The sequence below is a fragment of the Belonocnema kinseyi genome, chromosome 7 (assembly GCF_010883055.1).
Source record: "Belonocnema kinseyi isolate 2016_QV_RU_SX_M_011 chromosome 7, B_treatae_v1, whole genome shotgun sequence".
Taxonomy (NCBI): domain Eukaryota; kingdom Metazoa; phylum Arthropoda; class Insecta; order Hymenoptera; family Cynipidae; genus Belonocnema; species Belonocnema kinseyi.
Genome location: NC_046663.1, coordinates 87,596,308 through 87,622,543, shown reverse-complemented (window position 1 = coordinate 87,622,543; position 26,236 = coordinate 87,596,308). Strand labels below are relative to the sequence as shown.

General features: G+C 29.3%; 2 protein-coding genes across 4 annotated transcripts; one reads left to right on the top strand and one right to left on the bottom strand.

Annotated features, from left to right (window-relative positions):
• The first annotated feature begins 5,964 nt into the window (after positions 1–5,964).
• LOC117175972 (titin-like) lies at positions 5,965–23,791 on the top strand. Of its 2 annotated transcripts, XM_033365861.1 has the most exons (7): positions 5,965–6,682; positions 11,844–14,944; positions 15,051–15,164; positions 15,328–15,478; positions 15,603–17,128; positions 17,395–17,591; positions 23,213–23,791. In XM_033365861.1, exons 1-5 carry the CDS (start codon positions 6,229–6,231, stop codon positions 17,066–17,068), a joined length of 5,286 nt encoding a protein of 1,761 aa, XP_033221752.1. In that variant the 5' UTR covers positions 5,965–6,228; the 3' UTR covers positions 17,069–17,128; positions 17,395–17,591; positions 23,213–23,791. The 2 variants fall into 2 exon arrangements, with proteins under 2 accessions (XP_033221752.1, XP_033221753.1); XM_033365862.1 differs by lacking the exon at positions 23,213–23,791 and having other exon boundaries at positions 17,395–17,654.
• LOC117175974 (cilia- and flagella-associated protein 161-like) lies at positions 17,408–24,405 on the bottom strand. 2 transcript variants are annotated; one of them, XM_033365864.1, is made up of 5 exons: positions 24,098–24,405; positions 23,614–23,875; positions 23,122–23,505; positions 21,008–21,201; positions 17,408–17,607 (listed from the first exon to the last, which is right to left on the bottom strand). In XM_033365864.1, the coding sequence occupies exons 3-5, from the start codon at positions 23,347–23,349 to the stop codon at positions 17,412–17,414; spliced, it is 618 nt and encodes a 205-aa protein (XP_033221755.1). In that variant the 5' UTR covers positions 23,350–23,505; positions 23,614–23,875; positions 24,098–24,405; the 3' UTR covers positions 17,408–17,411. The 2 variants fall into 2 exon arrangements, with proteins under 2 accessions (XP_033221755.1, XP_033221754.1); XM_033365863.1 differs by lacking the exon at positions 23,614–23,875.
• Between the last annotated feature and the right edge of the window lie 1,831 nt (positions 24,406–26,236).

Here is a 26,236-nt window from a genome sequence, read left to right as displayed (position 1 = left end):
ACTTTGATTTGAAATACTTTTTTGAACTTTGCATATTAGCTGAGATAAAATCAAAAACCCATAATTTTTATAGTTTTTTGATGATTTCACCATGAAAATTAAATCTGCGCCAATTTTCACTATCATATTCGTAGTCTGCGCATTAAAATACATAGGTATATGCAGTTTGAAGGAAATCGGGCATAAACCCTTTTCAGAAGTTTATCCCTGAATTCCCACGAAATAAGTTTCTAGTGTAGGAAAACCTAAAAGGCAAATTCTTAAAATGGTCAATTGTCCCTTTACTTTTTTTTGTCTCTTTAAGTAAATACTGAAAGAAATCTCAATCGCAGAACTCTCAAGAAATTATAAGATGCAAACACATAAGGTTAAAAGACTATTTTACCAAGACCCTAGGCTGTAAAATGTCAATTGATCCTTCGTTTCTGGCATTCTTTATGAAGGCCGCAGGCCCTTTCTCAAAAATCATAGAACAGAAATAAGTCCTATTGTCTACAATAGCGATTCCCAAACTTTTTTCTCTCTTTCTGGGGAGCGGCAGGGACGCCACCCTCAATTTTTTTCATAATACTTAAACTCAAGGGGGGACGATTGACTGCCTTTGATTCGGGCGTGTGCTGGCTTGCCGCGCTCGACCTTCCCATTGTTAGAAAATTAGAGCTGATTAGGAAAAATGGAAAATTTAGTCAAATATTCATTAGCGAATTTTAATGTACAGCGTTAGATTTTCTGAATTATGTTGAGAACATTAAAAATAGATAGAAAAAAATCGGTTAGTAACTTCAAAAGTTATTGCACTTTTGTTACGCTGCAAAGTGATCTAGTAATGAATTTTCTCGGACAAATTTAGTGAAAATATTAACCGATTTTTATTAACTTTTTCCCATATTTCTAAAATTATATCATGAAATTGATTCAGCTAATTTAAATTTAATTGTGTCATACCTTTATAACTTCAGTTATTGTAACAGGTCTCAATCTCAGAACAATAAAAGGCATCCCCCTGCCGGCGGCAGCCTGATCGGCCGGCGCCACTAGTTTGGGAAACGCTGGTCTACAACAGCGTTGCCCAAACTGCTACCCTGGGTAAGGTGGTTACCCGGCATGAATGCTTTTCATTGTTCTGAGATTGAGACCTGTTACAATAACTGAAGTTGTAAAAGTATCACACAAATCGCTCCATATTTTCAATACATTTTTCCGAGAAAATCCATTACTGGACCACTTTGCAGCGTAACAAAAGTGCAATAACTTTTGAAGTTATTAACCGATTTTTTCTATCTGTTTTTAATGTTCTCGTCATAATCTAGAAAATCTAACGCTGCCTATTAAAATTCTCTAATGAATATTTTACTAAATTTTCCATTTTTCCTAATCGGCTCTTAATTTTTTAACAATGGGAAGCTCGAGCGCGGCAAGCCAGCACATTCAACGTCTCAACTCATGCCCCAACTAATCGACATCTCAAGGCCAAAAGTCAAGTCAAAATAGACTTGTCAAATAGACACATTAATAATTCAACTGACAGGATGTAGCCCAAATAAGATTTTTATCGTTTTTCTTGGAAACTCTTCTTTCCTGGAATATTATCCCCTCCCATACATAACATATTAAAGCCGGTTTTCTTGCGTAATATAGGCGTGGGCAAGCTTTCCTTCCTAAACTGCGATTGGCTAAGTTTTTGTACTAAGTTCAACATTAGAAACTATGATAGGCTCATCCAATTTTTCCTAGGCGTGGTTTAGCTATATAAAAACCAGCCCCACTCTGTTTTTCGGCAGATCTAGATTTCTCTCGGATAAAATCGATTTCGGATCTCCACAAAAAATTTTGCAAAACCATCTTGAGTTTTAAGTCGCATTTTTCGTTTCAACAAGTATTGTGATACTTAAATATCAATATCGCGAATATTAAAAACAATAGAATATAACCCCGTTGGAAATTAAAATAAAGAATCCTGTATAGAATCTTACATATGAGCTTTGCAAGAACCTTTACATAATTCTATGAGGGTTCCTATGTGGGTTCTGACGTATGACTCCTTCAAGGAAAAGTGACAAGGATCTTATGTAGGTTCCTGTGTAGTTTCCTGTTCATCGTGAAATGGCTCACGTAGGATCTTACCCAGGTACTTTAGAGGTTCCTATATGGGAACCTATACAGGAATAATTTCCATGTATATATAAAATGGACAAAGGATATTACAAAGGTTCCTGCACAGAAGCTGTGCAGGGAAAATTTTTATTTGTGCGATTTAATTTATATTTTATTTATGAATTTGTACATCTCTGAGGATTCGAACCCTCGTACTACGGACTCTACAGTTTCTAAACATAAACCAAGAGTACCTAAACACGAGCAGCCGTCGAGGCTGAACAATATAAGTATTATAAAATTTCTAGCCACTCACCCGACGAACTCGAACCACACATACGCGTCCATACGCACCGCTCGTGTGAGTGACCTAAGTAACTGGACAGAATCCTATGTCAGCCAGGATGACCAGAAAACTTTACAGAAACCTATACACAAGATCATTTCTCTTTTCCTTGAAGGTGTCATACGTCAGAACCCATATAGGAACCTCATAGGATCACGTACAGGTTCCTGCAAAATTCCTACGTAGAATTCTGTACAGGATTCGATATAGGAATTTTCAACAGGGAATAAAATCATATTCAGTTCGTCGTTTAAATATTGTGAGTGTGTGACTCAAAACTGGATAAACTGTGAAATTGTGACTCATAGGAACTAATTCACTGCAGCTTGACTGTTGCAAGTGAAATAATATCAGTGTTTTTTCCAGTGAAGATAACAAGTGTTTTTATTGCGTAAACCTCTTCATATCTACATTTATTTCCAGGGGGGCACATTATGTTCTACGACAGCAACGAACTCAAATTGTGAACATTGTCAAAAAAGAATTAACAGCTTTTAAATTTACCGAGATCTAAATAATCTCGATTTTTCCTTATCGACTATCAAAAATTTAAATATAAATATCCGACATTCGAGTGGACGTCACAATGTTAATCAAAAATACACAGGAATTACTACTGCGCATGTCAGAGATATCCGCGTTCTGACACCACTGCTCGACACTTGCAAATGCTATTTTCTGTTTTTGTAACTATTTAAAATGTCTAAAGTTACATTTGAGTTGGAGATTGATTTTGAGTAAATAATCTGGATTATTTTGACATTAAATTTACTTCTGAATTCAATTTTCATTTTTTCGTTTGCAATGTAGCGATTGCAGAGCTTTCTCGGACTATACACTTTTTTAAAAATTCATTTTTTTAATAGAAATTAACTGTTTTTCTTTGAAATTTTTTTAAAGTTTTATTGAACCCCCTTATTTTGTTGTACAAAACTTAATTATGTAATAAACATTTTGTTTTCCTTTTTGGTTAAAAATTCTTTTTTTCGTTAATCTTAAAATTAAAATAACATTAATCTTCTACGTTATTTTTGGCCTACAATTATTGATCTTTTTTTATAGAAAATTGTTCGTGCAAACAGATGAAGTTAGTTCATTAGTATTAGTACAGTGAACCCTAGAATCCGAGAATTGACGCGGCGCAGCGGGGATAGGTTAAAGTATTAGTATAGTATGTAAGTATTAGTTTATTGTAATTGGCTAAATTTGTTGTTTTTAATGTAAGTGAAACTTCATTTATTTTATTGAAAAATTGTATTTTTTATGGGAAATTATTATTTTGGGTTAAAAATTCGTTTTTCATTGAAGATTCATCATTTTAGTTAAAAATTCATTTATTTAACTGAAAATTTAAATATTTAATTTTTTGTGAAAATTGATCTTATTCGATAGAAATTAAATTTTAATAGAATTTCAGTTCAAAATTGAACTATTTCGTTGGAAATTTATAACTTTCCTATTTCTTATTACAAATTTATCATTTTTAGTTGAAAATTAATGTATTGTTTTTAATTTGTCTTGTTGGGTACGAAATTATTATCTTTTTTGTTGAAAATTGAACCGTTAGGTTAAAAATTTTGTTTTGTTAAAAATATATTTTTGTGGTTGAAAACGCATCATTTTAGTAAAAAAATCAATTAGACCCTACCGAAAGAAATCTCTGAGTATATTCTAAAGATTCTCTAGGGTCAGAGTAGCTCAGAGAATTTCTCCGCAGGCACTCAGGTAGATATATTCAAAGGTCCAGGTAGTTCTTTTAAATGTTTTAAAGGCTTTAAAATGTCCTTTCCGAAATTGAAATAGAAATATGATCATAAAAAAAAGCAGAGAAGCTGAAATTGAAATAAGAATTCGATCATAAATAACAAGCAGAGGGGCTATAACAATAGAGAGGCCGACACTCAAAGGTCCTTTGTTAAGCTTTCGGATTAAAATTTAGAAGTAGATTTTTTTAAATTTCATAGTTAACAGCCTAAAATATAATAATTCGGAATCCACGGGTTTCGGTGATTTCAGATATCTCACTTTTTTTTTTAAATGCTTAAAATTGGAATTAATACGACGTTTCTCGTAAATGGAATGAGATACGCCAAAAAAGTCAACATTTTTTCATTCAACTAGAAAATGGTATATTAGCATATAAGTTATAATTATAAGTAAGTATAATAAGAAAATTCATCAATTAAAAAAGAATTGTTGATAATTTGAAGAGAAATTTAAAAAGGGAGTGTCGGATTAGCCACGGCCAATAACTACTGTAAATAACTCTGCCCGCCCGGTACGTGACGAATACAAAAGGAACATTATATTACCGTCGCACCACTCTTAAAAGGACCACTAAAAGGACCTTGAAAAGGACCCAAATCTCTCAGACTATCTCTCAGACTAAATTGTTTCAAATCGACTCTGCTTATATTCTCAAATGGGCCAGGCTATTTCGCTAGAGAAAACTCAGAGCTTTCTATCGGTAGGGGATGGTCGAAAATTTAACTATTCTGTTGAAAGTTCATTTTTGTTTATTTAAAAATAGATTTTTTAACTTAAAACATAACTATTCCATTTTTGCTGGATATTTTATCTTTTTTAGTAGAAAATTCTGTCATTTTTGTTAAAAATTAATATTTGTGAGATGAAAAATAAAATCTCAACTGGTTTGCAGAAAAATCCGTCTTTTTGGTTTCAAAATTATTCTGTTTTGGTTGAGGCCTAATTTAATAAAAAGAAAACAGAAGTCGGTAATACCAATAATTTATTTTAAAAATCAAGAATAATTATTTTCAAAATTGTCGACACTTAAGAAATGCAATTTTCTGTTTTTGTGTCAGTTTAATATGTCTAAAGTTAGATTTGAAAAACTACACTTTTGAGTTTGGAATTGATTTCGATTAAAAATTATATCAAATTAAAGATTTAAAATAAACTTGACTATTTGTACATAAATGTATTATAGAACTCCATGGACACAGAACTTGTGATAATACAACATTCTTTCTGCCGAGGCTTCAACTGTGAATTTTTAGCGTTGCAATGGTTAATAAAAAAAAATAATTGGAAAATGGGCAAAAACTATTAGTATTTGCCCAGTCAATAACATTAGGAATAATTTTTTAAATTATTAACTATATATGGTTGGAAATAGGTAATTGCATAAAAAATTGTTATACCAAATTATTCAAGTTAATGTATTCTTTCATATAAAAAATAAAGCTATTGAGTATTTAGTTATTTTTACAATCAGAAAATGTGTAAACAAGAATAATTTTTAAGCATAAGTACACTGTGATATCCGAAAATGTAATTTGAACCATTCAAAGAAAATACGTCTAGGCTTTTATTACTTTCAAGAACAATCATCTGACTGCAATTATTATTTTTTGCTGAAACTTTCTTGTTGCGTTACCGATTAAATATTATAATTTCATGTTAATAATTCAAATTTCCCACACTTTCCCTCTGGCGGCAAATTTCAGAACTAACTCATGATCATCGTTTTCGGCTTAACCTAACTTTTTCACACGTGCTTTAACAAGTTTGAAAAGGTGACTGTCTGTTTTCATTCAAACAAATTTCGATTAAATTTAGTTTTTCAGTCGATGTGATTGAATGAAAGTTATTCTCAAATAAAAAAATGCTTTCGGTGTGTCATTAGTTAACGATATAACCAGATGAAACTATTCCATAAGATTACAATGCTCTTGTGCCACTTGTGTGAATATTCGCTTCGGAATGTTATCGGATTAGTGAGTGATTTTAAAAGAAAAATAAACTAGTGACAATTAAAAAAGACAATGAGTAGAAATAGAGGCACAATGGAGACAGTGACCTGGATGTTAGTTGAAAACACAGTACCAGATCGCTTGTCAAATGATTCCTTAACTCACGCATTGCAGTTCACATCAAAAATTAAAAAACGTACAAAAATTGTTAATCGTGAGATAAGAAAATATTCTGGATTAAAAAGTTATAATCAGTATCTCGACATTAAGAGATCTTATTTGAGAAATACTTCAGTTGACGAAGAAAGTGATTACGAACCTAGTTCAAGATCCAAAATTGCAAATTCAAGGGACAGTAATCCCGACCTTTTGGCTTATTCTAGTGCTGAAGAAAGTGAAGATGATCGTGACTATGATGATATACTTATTGGGGAAAATCCCATTATTTCTTTATCTGGTAGAGAAGACGAAAATTGCAGCAGGAGAAAAGAATCAAAGAAAAGCAGTACAGAAAACAGTGATTCAGGTTTCAAAATTTTGTTGATGTTTCAGTATTTTAGTTTTAATTTTAAATTTCGTTTTATTTTAGGTCGTGAATCAGGGAATATCAAGAAATTTTTATATTCCTGGAAATGTCAGAATTTTTTTCAAAGTCGGAATTTTTTCGAAAGCGTGTCTACATTTTTTTAAATTTTGATATAAAATTTAATAACAATGTTTTCATTTGTAAAAGTAGCTTTATATTGCTGGATTTAACTTTTTTTAAATTTAGTTTTATTTGGGTTGGAAATTAATTCTTTTAACTGAAAAATTTACCTATTCTATTTTTGATTGTAAATTCATCTTCTAATTGAAAACTCAACAGTTTGGTTGAAATGTTTTGCTCTTATTTGAAAAAATTGTCTTGGTTGAAGATTCACCTATTTTGTTGAATGCAACTGTTTTTTATTTAGCACTAAAATCTTTTTTGGTTGGAATATCGTCCATCTCTTTTTTTTAAAGTGAATTTCTAACCTTTTGAGGGGCAGTGGAAAGTATTCCTCCCACCTTTTTGTTCATGGTTTGTTGTGGATTTCTGGTATATTTTAAAGTTTTTGATCTACAAGTGTGTATCTTCAGAATCTTAGGGATCCATGTTATGTAATTATCATAGAAAATTATGTGCAATTGTTTATTAATAATTTATTATTATTATTAATAATTCGTCGAAGAGAAAAATGTGCCCCTCAAAGGGTTAAAATTGTTTTTTCTTGCTCTAGGCTGGATTTTTTAACTTAAAATTTAACTATTTTGTTGAAAATTCATCTTTTTTAGTAGAGAATTAATCATTTTGGTTGAAGATTCAATTATTCCAGTTAAAGATTCAAATATTCCAGTTGAAAATTTAAGTTTTCCCGTTAAAGTTTCATAATTTCAGTTGAAAGTTCATCTGTTTGGTTGAAAATTTAATTTTTTCAACTGAAAATTTACCTATTCCATTTTTTGTTGAAAATTGATCTTTTTTAGTTCAAACTTCAAGTATTTGTATTAAAAATTGGTCTTTTTTAATTGAAAATTTTAATGTTTCGTTAAAAGTTGATTTAATTTGTTCAAAAATCGTCTTATTTGGTAGAAAATTAATCTTTTTATTAATAATTTTCATTAAGAATTCATCTCCGGTAGAAAATTTAAGTATTTTGTTGAAAATTATTGTTTTTTCTTGGTTAAAAATTATTTTTTAGCTGAAAATTTAACAGTTCCACTCGAATATTTCATCATTTTAGTTGACAGTTTATGTGTTTTGTTGAAAATTTATTTTTTAACTGGAAATTTAACTGCTCACTTTTTGGTTGACAATTGATTTTTTTTTGTATAAAATTCATGCATTTTGTCGAAAATTCGTGTTTTTTGGTAGAAAATTCATCTTCGTCTTTGAAAATTCATCTTTTTGGTGACAGTTCAACTATTCCAGTGGAAGATTGGTAATTGAATTCATAGTTGCAAATTAATCTTTTTCAGTTGGTTGAAAATCATTTTTTTTTTTAATTGAAAATTTCAAATATTTGGTTTAAAATTCATATATATTTTTTTAAATCTCTTCTTTTTGGGTAGAAAATTCATTTTTGGTTAAAAATTCAACTACTTTGTTCATCTGTCTTGTTGAAAGTGCAATATTTTTACTTTTTGATTTAGGAATTTGAAGCGTGTTAACATGAGTTTAACATAGTACCTATACTAATTAGATTTATAACATAAATATGTTCCTATTTTCGTATGTATTGTCGTGAAAAATCACCTTATTTCTCCAGTTTTATATGGTATCTACTCACCTGGAAAATATATTTAATTGAAAATATACATGCATAATTTTTTTTATTATTATTTAAATTCATGGACTTTTCGAACAAATTGAAAAAAAATGATTAATCACATTTTAATTATTATTTATTTGTTTAATTATTCGATGTTGATTATATATTAAGAAATATCTTATGATGTAATTTGTTAAAGTTCTCTGAATAAAATATAATAATTAATTCCTTAAAAACTAACAATATTATTATAGTACTCATCCTTTAACAAATTTACTTTTAAAAATGAAAAAACATTTATTTAATTTTCTATATGAATAGTATTATTTTTACACCCTTAGAGATTTACAAGGTCTGAAGAAACATTATTTATAATATGCTCGGTTTAATTGCATATATATTCTGAGTCACCCAAGAATATTGACTTATACTTGGCCTAGGGGTTCCTTTTTCATTATACAGTTAAAAGTCCCAAAAGGAATTTTGGCACCGATTAATAGCAATTAGGTTATTAACATTTTTTTTACAAAAATTAGTTTTTTTTTTTTAATCACTAAAAATATTGATTTTAGATAAAAGTGTTGAATATCAAAGTTATAGATCTCAGTGAAATACATATTTGTTATCTTTAACGGAAACTGGTGGAGTAGGTCATTTTTAAATAGTAAACCATTTGAATTTAATACAATTTGTGCAAAATAGTTTTTTAAGGCTTTTGATTACAATATTCGAAAAATTCTGCTGAAATTTTATGAGTAAGAAATGTGTGAGATACAAAAAAACTGGCTTTCGATATGAAAAAAATATATGATTATCTTATGATGTGAATAGTTTCAATATAAATAAAATGAAGTAAAATATTACCGCTTATTTTCCGGGGATTTCCTGGCTTACAAGAAACATTATGATTATTGGAATTAAAAAATTCCAACTCTTAAAGCTGAAACTGTTTTCAGTTACAGTAATTAAATCGAAACAAACTGCAAATAAATGTGCATAAAGTGACTTTGATTTTTAAATTGTTTGTTAAATTGTTTGTTTGTTAAAAATATATTTTTGTGGTTGAAAACGCATCATTTTAGTAAAAAAATCAATTAGACCCTACCGAAAGAAATCTCTGAGTATATTCTAAAGATTCTCTAGGGTCAGAGTAGCTCAGAGAATTTCTCCGCAGGCACTCAGGTAGATATATTCAAAGGTCCAGGTAGTTCTTTTAAATGTTTTAAAGGCTTGATTGATTCAAATATTTATAATTGGTTATTTCAAATAAACAGTGAAATATTGCTGAATATTAAAGTAATTTTCTTTTTTTTTTAATTCAAAATTTTCAAATAGAATGTGTAAAAATGAAATATTTCAGAATGAAACAATATTTGACCAGTATTTGAGATTGAATAAAAGCATTTAATTACGAATGTGTTGATTTGAAATTATTGGACAATTTATCTAAATTTGGAATATTTCTACTTATGAACATTTGATTAAAAATAGGACTGTTTCAAAAGAAAATATTTTTCACTCTTGACGGGTTTAAATTAAAAACAAGAATATGGAATCTTAGAAACGTTTCTTAGAATATTTTATAGAATTTCATAGTTCTCAGTCTTTTAATTTATTTCTATTTTTATATTTTTATCTTTCCAAATTGAATCACGTTCAACCTTTATGAATTGTGACATTCATTAAAAATATTTATGACTTGAATTTTTTTTAAATTTGAATTTTCAGGCTACAGGCGCCTCTAACATTCAAAGCCTATACATTCGATTAATACATTATTTGTAATAATATAGATAAATTACATATGTGTGAAATAAGGCAGTAAAGTCATTTTGTTTTGCGCTTAAAATTTTTGTTTAAATGATAAAATTTTGATTTTAAAGCCAAAATTTTCGAAGGAATCCAATGAATTTTCATCAAAAAATTCATTTTTAACCAAGCAGAAGCTACGAATTAAAAAAAATAGATTAAATATTAAACAAATAACTCCATTTTCAATCCAAAAAGATAATGGGTTTATAAAACAGTTGAATTCTCAATAAAAAGTTAATTTTTAACTAAGAAAAATGATTTTTCAACCAAACAATGTGACTTCTACCATAAATGATTAATTTGCAATCCAAAAGGAAGAATTTTCAACAAACTCGTTTAATTTTCTAACAAAAAATATGACTTCGTCAAAATAGTTAAATTTGCTACAAAGTAATCACATTGATAACAAAATAGTTATATTTTTATCCTACAAAGGTGTATGTGCATTCAAATTATCGAATTTTCAAAAAAAAAAGTTAAAAATTCAAACAAAAACTGTTGAATTTTCAACCAAATAGTTAAATTTTGTAATAAACAAAAATATTTAGAAGCCAGTTGAATTTTAAACAAACAGGTTCATTTTCAACTAAGAAGGATACATTTTTGACAAAATACATGAATTTTGTATCACACTCGTTGCATTTTCAACTAAGAATAATTAAAACAAATTACACAAATACGAATTATTTTCTACCAAAAAAGAAGAAATTTCAACAAAGCACATTAATTTTATACCAAATAAATCATTTTTACTTATACATTTTCATAAAAAGCGGCGAATCTTTAGAAAAGATAAACATAGCAGTTAAACTTTCAATAGATTTTTTATAATTAAATTTTATAATTAATTAAATTAAGACATGACATGGTTGATATTAAAAACGAAAAATATTTTTAATTGAAATAAAAAATAGTTAAATTCTTGAGCAAAACAGATTAATTTACGATCAAACAATTGCTTTTTTAACCAACAAAGATTCATTTCCAACGAAGAAGACGAATTTTCAACAAAATACATTTATTTTCTACCATATACCATTTCAAAATCCATTCTCGAACATAAGAATATAGTTTTCAAAAAAGCGGTAAAGTTTTTAACCAGAGAGATGAATTTGTAATAAAACTATGAATCTTCAACAACAAAAAAAAGGATTTTTAATAAAGTAGTTCAACTTTCAACCATATAGTTTAATGTTTAACCAAATTAAATGAATTCCGAAACAAAAAGATAAGAGTAGAGGAATTTGTTAAATAGGATAGAGGTATCGTGAAGTCTGAAATACGAAAGTTATTTTCAAACTTACTAAATTATCATTAGACTGTACCGTTGCAGGGGCATCTTACACGGAATTCATAACCTTTGTTCAAATTTAGCATAAGAAAACTTACTAAACTTTATCTAAGTTCATAACGTTACTTCTACTGCCCCCCTTCCGTTACTAAAAGTATTTTTTTTGCTACACCTTCCACTCTCAAATTGACAACGTACTTTATGGACAGACCCTCATAAGAAATGAATAGAAAATAACTATCAAAAATCGTCTAAAAATAATTTAAAAACAAATAAAAATGTTGTGTTTACAGAAACTCAAACTTCTCGTTCACCTTCCATAAGAAACCAACATACTTCTTTAAGAATATCAGTTCAGCCTTCGACATCTCGAAAGTCAACTGTTCGGAAATCGAAAAGAGTTCAAACAATGCTAACAAACTTTTTAGAAAGAAAAAATATTTCCCGTCCTGAAGAAACTTCTTCACCGAAAGACGAAGAGCGACAAATTGAAGAAAAAGAACATTCTGAAACGACTGAATCGCCTCCAAAGACTCGAGTTAGTCCTCGAAAAGTTTCTAAACCTCAACTCGAAAGCAGCAACAAAACCTCAGTCCAAAAACGTGTTTTAGAAAATAGAAAGCTACGGAATAAAACACGCGAGGACGTCAAGAAAAATCTCTCTACTATTATTGGAGATTCCGAAACAGAAAACCTAACCGAAAAAAATTCGGATAAAAACAAACTGAACGAAACTCAAGATTCTGATTTAAATTTGTCTCACATGATGGCTATCGCCCAAAGTACACAATATCCAGACGATTGCTCAGATATTTCTGACAAAACAGAGAAGAAGAGTCTAGTCGGTGATTTTTTGACCAAAAAAAATCAAAATCAGCCGAAAGATTCAGGAATTGAAGACGATTCTACAGAGGAGTCTGCGAAATTAAAAGGAAAATGTAAAAAATTTTTAGACATTAAGAAAAGCACACCGAAGCAGAAATATGCGAGAAAATCTGCTATTAACAATATAAATACTAATCAGAATAGTTACAATAATGATAATAATTTCGGCTTAGAAGCGGAAGATGCATCTGAGGTTGAAAGTTTAAAAGGAGCCGAAACATTAGGAAATTATGAGAATGGATTTATACGAAATAATGAGCCTCATAAAGAGAAACATCCACCGAAAATTATTGGATCGGAAATTGTGGACAAAAAGTACAAAATCGTGGGTAAGAAACAAGAAGGTTTAACAGAGATTCCCGAAGAAGAGGAAGAAATTGATGTCGTGGGGATGGAACAATGTGATGAATCGGAATCTTCGTCTTGGAAACTGAAGGAGAGCAAAGAAAATGATGAGAAGCGGGAAGAAAAATCTGAGCAACGGAAAATTGCGAGAAAAGAGGAACATAGAAAGAAATCGAATTTTGGAAAAGATGAGAAGATAAAAGAATACGAGGCCGAGAAAGGGGACGAAGAAGACGAAAGTCAGGAGGAAGTCTTGACTGACCGGGTAGAAGATGAAATTGAAGAAAGTGATGAAGGCCTTGAGAAGATTAAAAAATTTATTATCAAAAAGCCCATCGATAAGAAATTAATCAATCAAGAAAGGACTCCTAAAAAGGGGAAGAAATCCGAGAAACAAAGTAAGAACAGTAAAAAGGAAAAAGAGAGCATACAAGAACCGAATAAAAAAGATCATGAAAGTCATATTTTCTCAAGTAGTGAATCTGATTTCGAGGAGCAAAAGGAAGGGATGGAAAGTCCGAAGAAACAATTTGAACAAAAAGATTCTTTGGAAGAAAAAGATGATTCAATTAATGAAGAAGGATTGAAAAACGAGAAACAGCAGGAAAAAAGAAAAGTGGAAGAAAAGGTCAAGGATTTTAGTAATGATGACGACTCAGAGAGCGACAAAGAAGAAAGAAAACAACAGGAAAGAAGAAAAGTTAGCGAAAAAGTAAAGGTAGTTGGTAGTGAGGAAGACTCAGAAGATAAAAATTATAAATTAAAACGAAAAGAAATTCAGCAAGAGAAGGTAAATTATTCTAGTAGTGAAGAAGACTCAGAGAGTGAAAAACCAGAAGTGAAACAAAAAGAAATAATTCAACAAGAGAAGGTAAAGGAATCTAGCAGTGAAGAAGAATCGGAAGGCGAAAAAGAAGTAAAGCAAAAAGAAATCCACGAACCTAAAAACATAACTGAAAGAAGGAAAGTCAAAAAACTGAAAGAGGATTCAAAAAGTAATGAGGAAGAAAAAGAGAATGAAGATCCAAAATTGAAACTTGGTGTAGAAAATAATGATAAGAAAAATAAGAGTGGTGAAGTTGATGAAGAAAAATATGAGATAGAAGACAATGAAGATCAAGAAAGAGAAGAATTAATATCTGAAGAATCCAATCTCAAAATAGTAGAGAAAGCATTTACTGACATTCAAAATATTGATTCAAATGAGACAGAGAAAATAGAGAATGATAATGAAGATTCGAATGAAGTCAAAATGGATTCAAGGGAAATATTTACGCAATTTGTAGATCGGAAACATGATTCTGAAAGTGAAGAAGAGAAACAGGATGATGAAGAATTGAGATTGACTCTCGAACACGAAGAAACTTATGTTAACTTGGACGATAATAAAATAGCAATCGATGAGCACAAAATCGAAGTTTCAGAAAATCCCGATATGAGTGATGAGGGAGAGGAAGTAATGTCTGCTAAAAGTTTGGAAAAAGTGCAACAGATGAAAAGATTGGATTTGACTATGGGCAGTGATAGTTCTTCTGATGAAGAATTTTCTCAGGCTCAAATGAATCAGGATAAAAAGTTTGTGAGAAAGGAAAAATCGTATTCTTCAGACTCGGAAAGCGAGGAAGATGATAAGAAGAAATCTCCTAAGAAGAAAGATTCTCCAAAGAAGAAATCAAATGAAAAGAAATCGCCTAAGAAAGAAAAATCGCCAAAGAAGAAAGAGATTCCAAAGGATTTGGTCCGAAGTTCAGGCGAATCTGAAGATGATTCTAAAGAAGATGAAAACGAGAAAATTACAGAAGTAGTTCAACCAGATGAGGATCGGGATTTTTATAATTATATTCAAGAAGGTGTGTCGTTTTTGCAACAGCAAATAGATGGAAAAGAGAGGAGTAGTAGTCAAGCTATAGAAAATGTAGAAACTCAGAATTTTGGCTCTTCTCAAGTAATTTCTGATCCAGATACTCAGATTCCTTTGAAAAATGAAAAGACGAAGTCAACGGAAAGTAGAAAGAAGGAGTGTCTCAAATATGCGCTTGCTAATTTAGAAAGTGCAAATACTAAATTAAAGAAGGGAATTGAACATCAGGTGGTCGTTGATGAAATGCAGCAATTGAAAGAAAATGACAAGGTTATCACTGAAAATTTCCAAAAAATGACGGAGGTATAGGAAAAAATGATAAATAGATTTTTAATCACATATTAAAACTGAAAACTACAGAAGCTTTTTTTAATGTATTAATGCAGTTCAAGGTATTATTTTTTTTCAGTACGAGGAATTAGTTAAAAAGGAAAATCTGATTGAGTATAATGTGCCTACCACAATAAATTTGCAAACTATTTGGGATGACTTTGACATGTGGTCGATTCTAATTCCGGAAAAGGTTTGTATTTATAAAAAATATTTTGTATTTAAACTTTATCTAAAAATGCAATCACTTTTGTATGTGATCATGAAATTGACTGATAATTTTTCATAATTTAAAAATTATTATTTTAATTTATTATTTTAATATTAAGTCCTGTTAATTACTTGATTCTTTTCAGGAAATTTCAAAAAATTTGAAAAGAGAGCAAATGTTTTACAAAGAAAGCGAATTACAACTTGGCAAAAAAGAGTATAAAGCATCTTTGCTGAAACCAGAAACTTTAATCTTTGTTTGTAGTTCCGAGGAATCGAAAATGCCTTACAAAACTGGTAATTTTTTTAATTCCTAAATTCAGATATTAAAAAAATTATTATCAGCTTTTTTAGAATAATTGGAATTTTACTGTATAAAGTAGCAAATTTTGAAATAATTAAATTCATTAAATTTTTTTAGTTGAAATCAAACCAGTTGCTTCCTTGATTGTTCGTCCAAAAAATGCTTTCATCAATACTTGGTCTGCGGAAAATGAACCGAAAAGGAAGAGAAGAAAACGTTGCGATACCCAAGAATCTTCAGTGACTATTTCGAAAGAAGTAACACATCCAGCTTCCAACATTCCGAAAAATCCAAAGAAGAAAAAGAAGAAGAAGAAACTTTTCACTCAAGAATCCATGCTGGATCTGGTAGAGAAAAAACCCGAAGATAATGAATTAGAATCTTCTCAGGGTTCAGAAGCTGCGAATACTGCACAGAAAAGGAAACGGAAACACTTTTTATCAGAGAGCGAAGAAGAAAAAAAAGTTGAGCCGAAGGTCGATGTTAAGCAAAAGAAAATGTGGAATATTGACGAATACGCTTTGGATGAGAAACCACCGGTCGCAACTCCAGAAAACTTGACAGGAAAGAAACATAAAATTAACAAGCGTATCGATAATGAAGATGAAAAGCCAGAAGATAATAAATTTGAATCTTTTAAGAGTCCACAATCAGTGAATACTGCGCAGAAAAGGAAACGGAAACACTTTTTGTCAGAGAGCGATGAAGAAGAAAAAGTTGAACCGAAAGTCGATGTTAAGCAAAAGAAAATGTGGAATATTGACGAATACGCTTTGGATGAGAAACCACCGGTCGTAATTCCAGAAAATCTGACAGGAAAAAAAAATAAAATTGATAAGCGTCTGGATAATGAGTCAGGTTCCTCTGACGTAGGACTCTGGGAAGAGAAAAAGCCGAAGAAGGAAAAACTGAAAAAGGAAAAAAAGTTTAATCAATTCAATGAAAGAAAAGGAAAATCTGAAGCTTCCTGTTTGAAAATTGAAAAAGGAAAGACGGTACTAAGTAATTTGATTGCGGAATCTTCAGCCAAAAAAGAGAAGTACAACAGTTTAGATATTTCGAAAGTGAAGGCAAAAAGTGATAAGGAACAGAAAGAGTCTGATTCATTGTCGATTAATAAGGTGAAAAATGAAAACGATAAGAAGAAAAAGAATAAGAAGATATTGGATAAATGGATTGTTGAAATAGCGTCGGAGACGGAGCAGAAAGTAGAAAAACTCCAGCTAAAAAATGCCAGAAAACCAGAGAAGAAGAAGAAAAAGTCTGGGAGAGATTCTGAAAAATTGAACGATTCTTCGACTGAAAATAAAATAGAGAAGACAGAAGGAAAGAACTCGCAGAAGATCGAATTATCAAAGACTGATCACCAAAGCAAAAAGGAAAGTCTGGATAAGGAAGACTCTTCTTCTGATTTCGAAATCAAGGATAAAACGAAAAACAAGAAGAAAAGTAAGAAATTGAAGAGAAGCTTGTTTTTTGAAGAATATTCAAACTGGGATGATCTTAATAACCAGAAGGAAATTGAATTTAAACAGGAAAAGACTACAAAAACAATGAATGGATTGATCAATTTTGAACATTAAATTAAGTAAAGCGACGTATTTCTAAAACGTGATACAAATCTTATTAAGAAAATGAGAGACGTGAGTTTCTTTTTATTTTTGGATAAAGTTTTTGATTCAATAGACTTAAGTTTTGTAAATTTAATCTAATTTGTTTAAATTTGTACAAATCTTTAAACATGTTTTTTGTTTTTGTGTGATGTAAGTTAGCTTTTTTAATTTTTTAAGTAATAACTTAAAAAATACTATATCTGACTAAGGTGATTGTCTACCTCTATTATTTTACCAATAAACATTTGTTTAGATAAAATGAAGATTTCTTAATTGAGAACACATGTATTGTTTAGGGGAAGAATCAATATTTTTATTCACATCTTTCTTCGATACATCGAGGGATTTCTTCAGTTATGAACATCCAGAGACATTCTGCAGTTTCTCGTTTGAAAATATCTCTATAGGTGTGAACGGATATTCCACATTCGTTTCCGAAAATACTTGTGTACCAGTCTGAGCCTTCAACTGCTAAGCATTCTCCAGTCATCATGTGAGTGATAACCACTCTGAATTATTTTATTTTATCAAATATATGTTAAAAATTCAAAGTTTATTACAATTTTTATCAGTTTTATATGTATCATGGGCGGATCCAGAAAATTTTTCTGAGGGGGTGATTGCGAATTTTCTTCAACGAATCTATGTAGAAGGGGGGGGGGGGGGGGGGGGGGGGGGGGGTTAAATATCCAAATCTAACCAAAATTCAACTATTTGGTTAGAAATTTATCCATTTTGTTGGAAATTCGTGTGAGAAAACAATTTCTTTGTTGTTATAAATTCCACTGTTTGTTTGAAATTTTGTCTTTTTTGGTGAAACCTAATTGTTTTTTGTTTCCAATTTAATTATATTTTTTTTTGAAATACAAAATATATTTTTTATTGAAAATTCATCTTTTTGGATTGTGAGTTGAACTACTTTATTAAAAATTCATTTTTTTGTTAAATATTCATAAGTTTAGTCGAAAGTTCATTTCTGGTTAACCAATGAACTAATTTGTTGAAACTTCCCTTTTTACATTCTCATAATTTATGATTGAGAAAGTATTAGAATTGTCGGAAGTTTGACATCCGAATCAGATTTTCACGATGGCGTCTGTCTGTCCGTCCGCCTGTAAACACGATAACTCTCGAAAAAATTAACGAATTAAAATCCATCTTTGGCACACTTTTTCTAGGTCGTAAAAGAAAGGACGAGTTCGTTAACCAGCCATTTTTGATGAAAATTCAAAAAGTGAGCGCATTTTGAAAATTTTTGAGACCACTTTTTCCTGAATTTGAAAATTCTATGTACGGATATTTATAGAATTGAAAAGAACAAACAATTTATCCTTATGACTTTTTTCGATAAAAAGAAAATTCTCAGAATTATAGCCCTACAAGATTATCATAACCAATTTTTGGATTTTCTTCAAAAATCGAAAATTCAAATTTTGATTGTACAAAAAATAATGGAAAATAAAAAATTCCATTTTGTGGACAAACTATGTACGGTACAAAAAAAGATGAATTAACAAAAATGGTTATCCCAAAAAAGATCTACAATTTCGTTAATAATCACTTCTTGATAGGACGCGTACTTTTTGATTTATTCTTGAAAAATAACGTTGAAAAAAGTAAAATAAAAAAAAATGTGTGGAAAAACAACGAAAGTTACGAGAAAAAAAATCCAACAAAACCTGTTTACAAATGTCTGTCGGAAATCGAGTGCACAGCGCGAGTGTCACGATGAGAATGTGTACCTCAAAGCCTACAGAGCTTTGAGAAACTTAACCTTTGACTATACTTAATTAAGTAGACGATTCAGAATACAAAGACGCATATAAATACTGCCATCTAAAAGAGATCTTTTTGATAAAGTTTTTTTCAAGCATCTAAATGCAAAAAATAAATATCCGAGCACGAAGCGCGAGGTGTAATTATGTTCGAGCGCGAAGCGCGAGGTAACCTATTATCGAGCGCGAGATTCAACCGTCGCGCGACCTAGGCGCGCTCAAACTTCTTGTTAGAATTTCTTCATATTTTCGGGTTAAAAATTCAGATGTTTTGTAGAAGATTCGTTTTTAAATTAACAAATTTCTTCCGGTTTTGGTTAAAAATTGATTTTTTAGTTCAGAAAATCAACTGTTTGGTTGTGAATTTATGTAGTTTGTTGAACATTCGTGTTTTTTTGTGAAAATTGATCTTTTTCGTAGAACAGTAAACTATTTGCTTAACAATGAACCCATTTTGTTGAAAATGAATATTTCGTTCCAGAAAACCATTGGTTTTGGTTAAAAATGTAACGGTTTGATTGCAAATTTATATGTTTTGGTTAAACTTAATTGTTTTTTGTTTAAAATTAAATATTACTTAAAATATAAAATATGATATAATATTCATGTTTGACTGAAAATGAAATTTTTGTTGAAATTTCATATTTTCGGGTTGAAAACTCAACTATTTTGTAGAATATATATTTTTTTTATTGGGAAATTATAATTTCTTTAATTAGAAATTTTTTTAAATGAAAATTTGACTTCCATTTTTAGTTAAAAATTATTTTTTTTTTAGTGCAGACATTCAACTATTTGGCTGTGCAATTAAGTAATTTGTTGAATATTCGTATTTTTTGTCGAAAATTAATTTTCTTCGTTAAATATATAACTCTGTTTAAAAATTTATGTATTTTATTGAAAAAAAAAATTCTGGGTTAAAATCGAATATTTTCAACCTAAAATTGAACTATTTAATTGGAAATTAACTTAATTTAAAACATCAGCTATTTTGCATCGAAAATTCGTCTTCTTGTATCGGAAATTCAACAATTTAGTAGAAAATGCAACAAATTTGTAGAAGATTTGATTTTTCGATTAATTGTTAATTTTTTAAAATGAAAATTGAGCTATTTCATTTTTGGTTAAAAACATATTTTTTAGTTCAGAAACTTAACTAGGTGGTTGAAATTTAATGTGGTTTGTTGAAAATACGTGTTTTTTTGTTGTTGGAAAATTAATCTTTTTTGTTGAGAGTAAAAAAGCTTAAAAATGTACGTATTTTGTTGGATATTCCTTTTTCGGGTCAAAAATAATTGTTTGAATTCACAATAGAAGTTTTTGATTGAAAATTAACTTTTTTGTTGAAACTTCATATTCTTGTGTTGGTTCATATCCTTATTTTAATTAGCAATTCAATTTTTTTAGAATAATCCTTATTTTTATTAAAAATTAATTTTTTTACATGAAAAATCAACTATTCCCTTTTTGTTAAAAAATCAAATTTTAAGTTTCGAAATTCAACTACATATATGGTTGCAAATTTATGTAATGTCTTTAAAGTTAGTTTTTTAAAATGGAAAATTAACCTTTGTTAAAAAATCATCTTTTTCGTAAAAAATAATCTTTTTGATTTGAAATAAAACTATTTAATTCGAAAAATTTGTATTTTTTGAGAATTCACCTTTGTTAGTAAAAATATTGTCTTTTTGGTTGAAAATGTAATTGTTTGATGAAAAATCTAACTGTTCTGTTTTTGAAGAGAGCTCGTATTTTTTTAGTTTGAAAACTCCACTACTATTTGGTTCAAAATGAATGTTTTTTGTGACAATTCGCCTTTTACATTAGACAATTACTCTTCTTGGTAAAAATTCTACATTTTGGGTGAAATTTTTTTTCTTGATTGACTAAAAAATCTTACGTTATTTTTGGATTACTCCTAAATGATGGTGCAAAATTTGAGAAAAGAAAAAACTAAAAATAAGGTCTAATAGTTAGGGTGATCAAATTTGTCAAGGAAATTAAGAGACCTTAAGTGCTTTAGGTACTTGTAATTCAACATTTTTTAATTTGGTTTCTCAGATCTTGGGGGGAGGGGAGGCACAAATTCCCCCTCTCTGGATCCGCCCTTGATATGTATAAGTTAAAATTTTACCTAGTAGAAGAGGGAAAAGGAGATCCTTCAGTTTCAAATCTCATTTTATTGTCCCAGCAGAGAACTTTCCATATAGAATAACAGTCTTTAATGTTGCTTAACAAAATTCGATTGTGTTGCCTGGGACCGCGAGTATCATCGACTAATGGAGTTGGTGATCTTAAATATAAATCTTCTCCGGGAGAATCTGTTAACTGTTGATCAATTGAAAAAGAAAGGTTTGATATTATTTCATCTATCCTAGTGTGAGGAAACCACGGATCCGTAGAGTGGATAAAGTGGGGGGGGGGGCAAATATCCAGACATTTAGGAAACCCAATTTAAAATTTGAAAATTAACATCAGACCTTATTTTTAGCGTTTTTTAAATTTTAAACCAAGAATCCCCTTTTGTTATGGATCAAAAGTCCCCCCCCCCCCCAAATCTTCTATCTAATGTCATTTTTGCCCGACTAGATTTTATTCGTGATTTGATTTAAGGGTCATCTAAAAAAGACGAATTTTCAACAAAATAATTGAATCCTTAATAAAATACTTGGATCCTCAAAAAAGATTTTTCATCCAATAAAGAAAAAAAAATATGCGAAAAGCAATATGTTTCAACCAAAAAGATTAATTTCCTATTTAAAAAGTAGGATTCTCAACTAAATACATATATTTACAACCAACTAGTGGACTTTTCAACTAAGAAGACAAATTGTCAACCAAATTGTTAAGTTTTTAAACTAAAAAGATCAATTTTATGGAAGAAATAGAATTTACATTATTATTAAAAAAAATGACTTTTAACCAAAAAAATCTTCTACGTTTGTAGTTGAATTTTCTACCAAAATAATGAATTTTCAAAACAAAAAGACGAATTTTTCGTACAAAACATTTGAATTTTCTATCCAAAAATATGATGTTTCCACAAAAAAATCAATTTTCAATTAAATAGTTCAATGCTACGTTAAAAAAATATTTTTTGACCCAAAAAAATAAATTTTCAACAGAATACCTAAATTTTTAATCAAGAAGATTAGTTTTTTTTTTACAAAAAATACCATTTTCAAAGAACTACATACATTTTCAAACAAATAGTTGAATTTAAAAGTATAAAAACTAAATTTTTAACAAAAAAATTGAAATTAGATTTTCATTAAAAAAAATGATTTTTCTATACATAATAGTTGAATTTTCAACCCAAAAATATGAAATTTCAAAAAAAGTTCATTTTCAACCAAATAATTAAATTTAAAAAAAAAAACTAATTTGTATCCAAAACAGCGACTTTTCAACAAATTAGTTCAGTTTTTAACCAAAGAGAAGAATTGTCATTAAAAAATAAATAAATTTTGAACAAAATATAGAGAACCCCGATTAGGCCAACGGTTCTCAGCATGCGAGAGCCGAGCTGCATTTTTTAGCTAACTTTACAGTGACTCTAATCCGCTCCCTGAAAATACAATAGTTGATATTTAAAAAAAAAGATATTTTAGTTTTAATTAAAATAAAATTGAATTTAAACAAAAAAATTAGTCAAAGTAGGCGACGAGCGTCAACAAGGAAGGGTTTCGTAGCTTTTAGATTCGTATACTTTTGGTCCTATCTCAATTTTGGGTCCTATATATATTATCCTTATATATTTGGGTCCCTGTGCCAGTTTAAGGCCTTACGTCAGTTTGTGTCTCATGTTATTTTTGGGCCCTATGTCCGTAACTTTTTTAATAAAAAGGGAAAAATTAAAATTTTATTGAAAACCAACCGATAACTTTAAATTTAGAAAAGCTAATTTTTTACAAAGCAGTCGAATTTTCAACCAGAAAATATAAATTTTCGACCAAAAAAATGGAATTGTCGACCAAATAAAGATGATTTTTCAACAAAAATTACATATCATGTAAGAAAGCACGGTTTTTTATGAATATCATCACTGTGGTTGAAAAACATAAATTACCATTTTCTTACAAGATTAACTTATAACTGGAATTTCGCCTTATTATATTCAATTTGAACAGTTCCTTTAAATGATTAGGGGAGCCCCCCCTTCACATGCATTCGATGAAGACCCCCCCCCCCCCGACTGATTTTCTGAATCTGCCTATAAGTGTGGAGAATTTATTACTTATTACTCACCTGCAAAATGAATTCCTGTCCAAAAAGAAGATTATTTCCATCCCTATTTTGATAATCTGCAGATTTGATTGTAAATGTATTTCGAGTACAGGGTGTGGATTTTGGATAACAAACTACAGGACTTCGATTTCCGAATCTACTGATTTTTCCAATAGCATCTTGAGGAACGGTTCCAGCGACTACTACTCCATAATTTATATTTTCACAATTTGGTCGAGAGCTTTGCATATCGGGCGCAAAGAGTTGAATTTTATTTCCAAATTTAATATAATCTTCATTTCTAGAAAGTCGGGTTTCTCTGCATACATTGTGAAATAGTTCTCTTATTTTTTGTACGACCAGTTCTTTATTCTCACGCTTTTGAATATAAAGTTCTGTTTTTTCCTGCAGAGCAAAATCATTTCTAATTGAATAAATATATTTTTTATTTCTTAGAAGGATCTTTTACGCATTTATCACTAGTTACTAGGTAGAGGTCTTAATAATATAAACCTTCAAATATGGATGTGCGGTCTCACAGGCCGCACCATGCTTCTGATATGTGGGTCCCTCCACCCTGGTCTTCCTCGAGGCGACCGCACGTCCACGATATCATCACAATTTTATATTTCTGTTTCAATTTATTGTAAAGTATTTAAAACACAAGCTGTCTTGATTATCCCTCATTTGAGCGAAAAGGGACAATAGTAAGGACGTATGGACGTGAGGTCTCTCAGACCGTACCATGCTTCTGCTATGTGGGTACCTCCCCCCACTGGAATAAAAGATTATTATTAATCAAATTAGATAACATGTTTAATTTCTTACTTATTCCAACTTTCCTTCATATATTTTTTTAATTAGCTAAAAAAACTTATTTACTTATTTAATTAAATATAGATATATACAGTGGTCTGTGAGACCTCGGATCTATGTTAGCGCAAAAATTTAATCACGTTAATACCTAAAGGTTAACAATATTTATCGAAATTTCTACCTTTCGAAGTTCTAATTCCTCGAACCAGTTACCAATTCGGACTTTTGAGCTGTACATTTTCTCAATTTTTCGTGATGGATAACCTTTCATGAAACTTTTATCAGTGTGGTCATTCATTAAAATTAAATTTTTTGGGAATCAAGTAAGTTTTGTCGTCGTAAGTTTTATCATTTTTAGGATTTTTGACTCAAGCGTATTACGTTCTTGTCATATTTCATTCGAAAAGCCATATTATTTTGATTATGAAGAAAATACTCAAATGTCATCAAAGTGAATAAATAGTTCTACATTAATGAAGCGATAGAAATTACTTCCCAAACGATCTTCAAATGTTATTTTAAATCGCCTAAAAATAATCCTAAAAACTTTTAATCGTTTATTTAAAACCGGCAAAGTTTAATTAAAATTTTATGGAATATGGACTTGAATAACTTAAAAAGGTTTAAAGTTTTGGAATGATTGTAATTTTTATTGTTTCTTAGACATTGCAATATGTTAAATAAATCCTATCATTTGAAAAAAATCACTTTTTTTTGCATATCAATTAAATTCTGTATGAAATGGTGATTTCATTAATTTATAAACTATTTTTGTTTAATTAGACAAAATAATAAGGCTCGCCAAAATATTTTGCATTTGAGACTGTAAACTTTTAACCCCCCCCCCCCACGCGAGCTCATCATATACAAGTGGAAACTAAAATACCTTTTTGGCTGAATCAAACAAATATTAGTCGATTCAACAAGATATTTGATTGACAAAACAAAAAAATCGGTTGGGTCAGCCAAATATCTTTTTGTCCATATAATAATCATATTCTATCGTTGAATCAGCAAAAATGTCATTGATTAAACCACATTATTTTCTGAGTGTTCATTTTTAATAGCTTACAGTATTTTTTATTTGATTTATTTCTCTATTGTTTGCTTTTACAATTTTCAACTATATTTGGTGACTCGTCAGTTAAATTTTACACCTAAATCTAAATTATAAGTTTCGAATTCCGGTACGGTCTGCTATGAGGGTTACGGGGTATTTTGACCCGATTCCTTAACATTTTTAATTTATTAATTTTATGCAGCATCAACTTTGTGTATCAAAATTTCTAAATAAATAATTGTGTAATTCATCATAAAGTTGATTTCTAAATGTTTATAAACATTATTGATAGAAGAGAAAATTTAAACTGTGAATGGTTGTTTAAGAAAAGGAAATAATTCTGCTCATAACATTTCGATACCAAATTATAAGATAAGAAAAATTAAATTATGGGCTAAAACTTATTTTGAAGAATTCGAAAAAAGTTCGGTGTTTTTTTAATAATTATTAAAGATTTGAGGAAATTAAATTTTTTTAAAGATTTATGGAAAAATTATAAATGGTTTAGTTTGTATTTGAAAAGAATAATTTTAAGTTTTAAAGATTTCAACATGTGAAGAAAAAGAATATGGAAGACTGAGAACATTTTTTTAATTATTCAGGATGTACCCATTTTTATGGGTGAACTGAATTTTAGAGGGTACCATGAGAATGAAAAAAGTTCATGGGCAAATTACATAATCTAAGAAAAATTGAGTAACATAATTCTTTTTAAACCTTCTTGTGCACTTTTGTTGCACAATTTTTTAAAAATGTTATGTCGGTTTTGAAAAATTTACATTAAAATTTGAGTAAGTTTAAGAGATATTCAGAAAATTTTAAAAGATTAAAAAAACTAAAACTTGTAAAGATTCAAAAGATTTCAAAAATTGTCAAAAAAGAATTTGAAAGATTTTAGAGTGAAATTTTTTTAATTTTTCAGAATTAAAAAAAATCAGGAAAAATTTAAATAATTTTAAAAGAATGTCTGACAAGATTAGAAAAAAAAAGATATTTCTTAATATTCTGTGAAAATGTTAAATGATTTTTTTTTCGAAAAATGAACTTTTATAGAAAATTAAAAAATGCTTTTATACGTATTTAATTATTTCCTCAAATTTCGAAATAGAGCAGAAGATTTTAAAACATAATTTTTTAATTCCGTAAGATTTAAAAATAAGAAAATAAAAAATGGAGTAAATTCAAGAAATATTTAGTGGAATTAGAGATTCAAAAAGAATTTTAAACTGGAATATTTTTAAAAATGAAAATTTTTAAAGA